At 33.3% G+C, this 4,547-nt stretch overlaps 1 protein-coding gene across 1 annotated transcript in view; it reads right to left on the bottom strand.

Moving 5' to 3' along the window:
• Positions 1-4,017, bottom strand: part of LOAG_17733 (hypothetical protein) — a 7,558-nt gene extending 3,541 nt beyond the window's left edge. The window contains exons 1-9 of the mRNA XM_020450396.1: positions 3,840-4,017; positions 3,209-3,402; positions 2,547-2,690; positions 2,300-2,415; positions 1,755-1,884; positions 1,472-1,649; positions 1,253-1,352; positions 798-906; positions 106-336 (exon numbers count right to left, since the gene is read on the bottom strand). Of these exons, the coding sequence (XP_020305936.1) occupies positions 106-336; positions 798-906; positions 1,253-1,352; positions 1,472-1,649; positions 1,755-1,884; positions 2,300-2,415; positions 2,547-2,690; positions 3,209-3,402; positions 3,840-4,001 (1,364 nt within the window). The 5' untranslated portion in view covers positions 4,002-4,017. The remainder of the gene's footprint in view (positions 1-105; positions 337-797; positions 907-1,252; positions 1,353-1,471; positions 1,650-1,754; positions 1,885-2,299; positions 2,416-2,546; positions 2,691-3,208; positions 3,403-3,839) is intronic.
• Between the last annotated feature and the right edge of the window lie 530 nt (positions 4,018-4,547).

The following is a 4,547-nucleotide window of genomic DNA, read 5'->3' as shown; positions in this document are numbered from 1 at the left end:
TATATATATATATATATATATATATATATATACATATATATGTTCCGTAAACACCATTCAAATGTCGAATTTTAAAATAATTTCAAGCCAAATCTCAAAACCAACTTTGTGAACTTATGAAGCAGCTGATTTGAAGAAGTAATCGCTATATAAACTATATCTTTATCACCAAAAGCTTTGCAAATATCACTAGAAACTGGAGATTTATCACTGGTAACACAAGCAGTAGTAGCAAATGTTATAGCATCTGCCAATCCTTTTGCTTCGGTACTTCCCAGAACAGCAAACACGTGATGGATCTTCGAATCAGGTAAATTGTTTGTATTTTTCCCCCAACTAAAATTTTATAAAATTTAAGAGAGAAATTTCCATACTTTTATCTAACATCAACATAATTCACTGGCAGTATGTATCACTGTGATATACTTATTAAATGACACGGCTAAATGATTAAACGATTAGATCACGGGTAATTTCCCAATGAATATTTTTTGATGTTACCCACAAACCATTGCTTGATGTTACTAATTTATGCAATTTGTGGTAACAAACCTTTTTATTTCACTAAGCTGCAGTGTGCACTACAAGAAAATAAAAAAATTTTTCAAATGCTATGGAACAAACAACTGCACAGCAGTCACAACAAAAGAGATGAATCTATGCGAGTCATGTCACTAGACGTGATTAAACTGAAGGTATAGATATAATGGACTAAATCATGCAAAGTTTTCATGATTTTTATCTCCAGATAAAAATAATATTTATATTGAAAAATCATATTTATATTGAAAAATTACCTTTCATTTTTTTGCAAAAAATTTGACAGCAAATGAGCCCATGGATTAATATCGATAGAAAAAAGATTTGCTCCACAAAGAACAAAATATTGACCAGATTGCACAGGATCTGCAATTTGAGAAAATGAATATGAACTTTTTCTAGATTAGATACCATGAACCCTAAAAATGTTTTTCATTATAAATCCTTAAAAGTATTTTTCCACAGATATTTCTCCTTATTTTGGCGTCTTATATAACCCTTATTTATCAGCACATTCTATCAAGGGCAAAAAAAATTCGAATTATGGCCAAAACTCATTTCACATTTCAATGAGCTTGTTTTTCGCCTCTTCCTTTGTTTCCTCAGTGATTGATAAGGACTATCAGTAGGACTGCGACGAGTAAAGTTAAGTTCGTGAATTGAAAAAACTTTAAATCAAGATGTCAAATCATTCGATCTTTTCAGTACGAACCATTCTGTAAACAATATGAAATATCAGCAAGCAGTTTGCAAGGTAATAAAATATTATCATAGGGAACAAGAATAAATTCCATGTGCACATCGAAAGTCTCCTGAAAGTAGAAGATGGCTGAATGTAAATCTCATGCCACAAATTCCAAAATATATAGTATTATTCCAAGAAACAACCGCGCTTTAACTTTTGAGCTTATAAATTTGAATAACACAAAACCTCTTCCAGTGTTAAGGCGAGAAAATGCATGATACATCCTTTAGCAGATATTAACGAGAAAACTGGTAACGACGTTTTTTCACAATATTGTATATAAAGCATATCGAAGGCACCATTGCAAGCAGGATCACCCGGTATTGTTCCAGTCAGTGCAAGAGGCCCCTGCATCTCAATAATTCTGAAAACTGAATTTTCTCAAATAATATCCCATAAGGACAAAACGAACATTCAAAAATAACTATCGTGAAACAAGAGTTTATTTTTAACACTCAAAAGAACCTACCTATTTTCCGAATAAACAACAATATAAATATCACCACAATCGTTATCAATAGCAAACAATGTTTTTAGGTTAATTTGTGCACCACTTTCATTATCCGCACGAATAAATGACGGCCCAAAATCGAATGAGGCTGAAAAAAGTTATCTTCCTTAACTCGAACAAAACCCACATTTTGAGTGTTTCGATTAAGACTCTGACAACTGACTAAGAAACCACTTTGACCATAAATGACATAAAGTAGTGCATGATCAAAAAAGATATGCAACTATTATCTCAACTATGGATGTTGCTTACAAATTTATTTGGTTTTCCATAAGCCAAATCCAAAAGTAGTATTAACGCCTTTTGATTAAAAAAAGTATAATTTGAGCACAACAAATTAACTTTATACTTCAGTGCACCATAATGTGCCCCTTCCACAAAGTAACGAAAGCAGTGGATAATAAATAAAGGGGTGACAACTAAAAACAGCAGACGTTCTGGCCACATAACAAAAGATTAAAATCATGCCGAATTTACGAAAGCTTTATGAACAATATTCAAACCGATATAATTATGCACGCCAAATGAGCGACCGCAACTTGACTCGCTCAGCCCAAGAAGTGACTTAAAATCGATCACAATTGTAGGCGTAGCACAGGTAATGTCAGTATCATAAATTCTAAAACTTTTCCAATTGATTTGAAACATTACTATACATTATGGTTTATTTTTACAGCACCCTTCGTTCTTTTACCAAGCACAGAGAAAAATATACAAAGTGAGCAAAGAAATGGAAGCAATAGAACAAACCTAACAACATTTCCACTGCAAAGAATAGCCAATCTGTTGTAAGCACGATGTCCAGATTCATGTCGTCTCTTCCAAAACCACCGTATTTTAAGAACATCAATTGCAGTACTTGGTGACCTAGTGTGAGAGCCAACAAATTGGCTCCTATAAAACGGAAGCAAGAAATAAGTAGATTTTCCTTTTATCAAATTTTGCAAAAATAGAGAAGCCAAATTCAAGTTAACTGATTAGAATTACTCACTCACTGCAGCACACTTCTTATGAGTACCTAACAAGACTTGTAACAACTTCGAAAAAAACAACAACTCCCATCAAACTTTTTGATTCAATCTCTTCAGTAAGCTCAAAAGACATGGTCCTCGATTCAGCTATTGCTAATATCGTCCTCCGATCTCAGCATAGTAACCCGTGTTACTCAAACAAAAACGTATGTTGATAAATTTCTTCCAAATCCCTTGACGCATCATTAATTTCTGACCTACCGTGAATCCAACCTGGCCAAAAAATCTAAGCTCCCAATTTCAATCAGTTCAAATCTCGGATTAAATTCTTTAACTTATTTCATTCGGAAAATTAAGATTAAAAAAAACCTTCAATCCATAGTCACATTTGAGTCTTTCTCTAATCATGAAAATAATTTTGTAAATAATGCAAATGAGTACTTGCAAAGATAGGTGGGTTGCAAATGGTCTAATAAAGGATTTCGTGTTACTGACTGTCGGCACCAACAATCATTGGGTATTTCGATTACAAACACCGAATGTGCACTCGATAATGCTACACGGCTACCATTTCGGTTGACAAACATTGCTCTAAATTTCTCATCCGACGGCAAAGGTGGATCAATAGAGAGTTTCTGCAAAATTGTGAAAAAATTCAACTAGGAATTTGAAATTCTTGTATCAAAAGTCCGCGTTCTTTTTCATTTGCATCGAGATGTTTTTTTTCTTGCCAGATTTCATTAATGTCAAGCCAATAGTATGGCATGAACGAAATGACATACAGAACTATAAAAGGAACAAAACAACAGCCTGATTTGGGACCCTCCCTTACTTTTGCAAGATACTGTAATGGCCAACTAGTAATCCTGGGCAAATTGCGAAAATTGAAAATCCGACTTCATATATTCTACAAAACATACATTTACATGGTAACTTTTAATTTTTGCCTTTTAAAATGAAAATTAACGGGATTTCCTTACCTTCCCAAGCGTTTTAGCTCCGGCAAATCCAGAAACTAAGTTCTTGAATAAACTGCATAACGTTTTGGAGTTAATCTAAATTATCAACTTACAATTTGTCGGTTACAGTACGCTTTTCCATCAGTCCCCGAATATAAGCCAGCAATAAACCATAAAGTACTACCATCAAATATTATCAAACCATGACTAGCATAATTATCGATCAGGATAGTTTCCGAAGTCTTAGCAGCCAATAAGTCCAGTAAGATATCCATAAATTCGAAACCTCAATTTATATCGCATTATTATGACTTGTATTGGTTCAACTTCTTTTTCTACTATTTAGTTTGTTAAATACCCTATCACTGTAGAACATGAAAAAAGACATTCCAGGAAACTCGATGTACACCAGGATATACTGCAGTTTGAAGTCAAAGTTGTACTTGTGCATTCCTACTAAACCGGAAATACTATCGAAACTGCCAAGGGATCATTAGCCAAGAGATTCATTACCATATTAGTCTAAGAGTTTTATTCGATCAATAGAAATTTCATGATCATGTCTCACTACCTTTGTTACTATATCTTATTGACATAGCGCTAACTTATAGTTATCGTATCTTGATGTAGCACTAACTTATAGCTATCATATCACTGGTATAGTACTAAGTCACTGCTATTATATTTTATTAATATAAAAATAACTTATAGCTATCATATCTTACTGACATGGGACTTATTCACAGCTATCATATCTTATTGACATGGTACTTATTCACAGCTATCATATCTTATTGACATGGCACTTATTCACAGCTATC

The sequence above is a fragment of the Loa loa genome, assembly GCF_000183805.2.
Source record: "Loa loa unplaced genomic scaffold supercont3.120, whole genome shotgun sequence".
In the NCBI taxonomy this organism is placed as follows: Eukaryota; Metazoa; Nematoda; class Chromadorea; order Rhabditida; family Onchocercidae; genus Loa; species Loa loa.
Note: the sequence above shows the minus strand (reverse complement) of the source record. Positions and strands in the feature narration are given on the sequence as shown.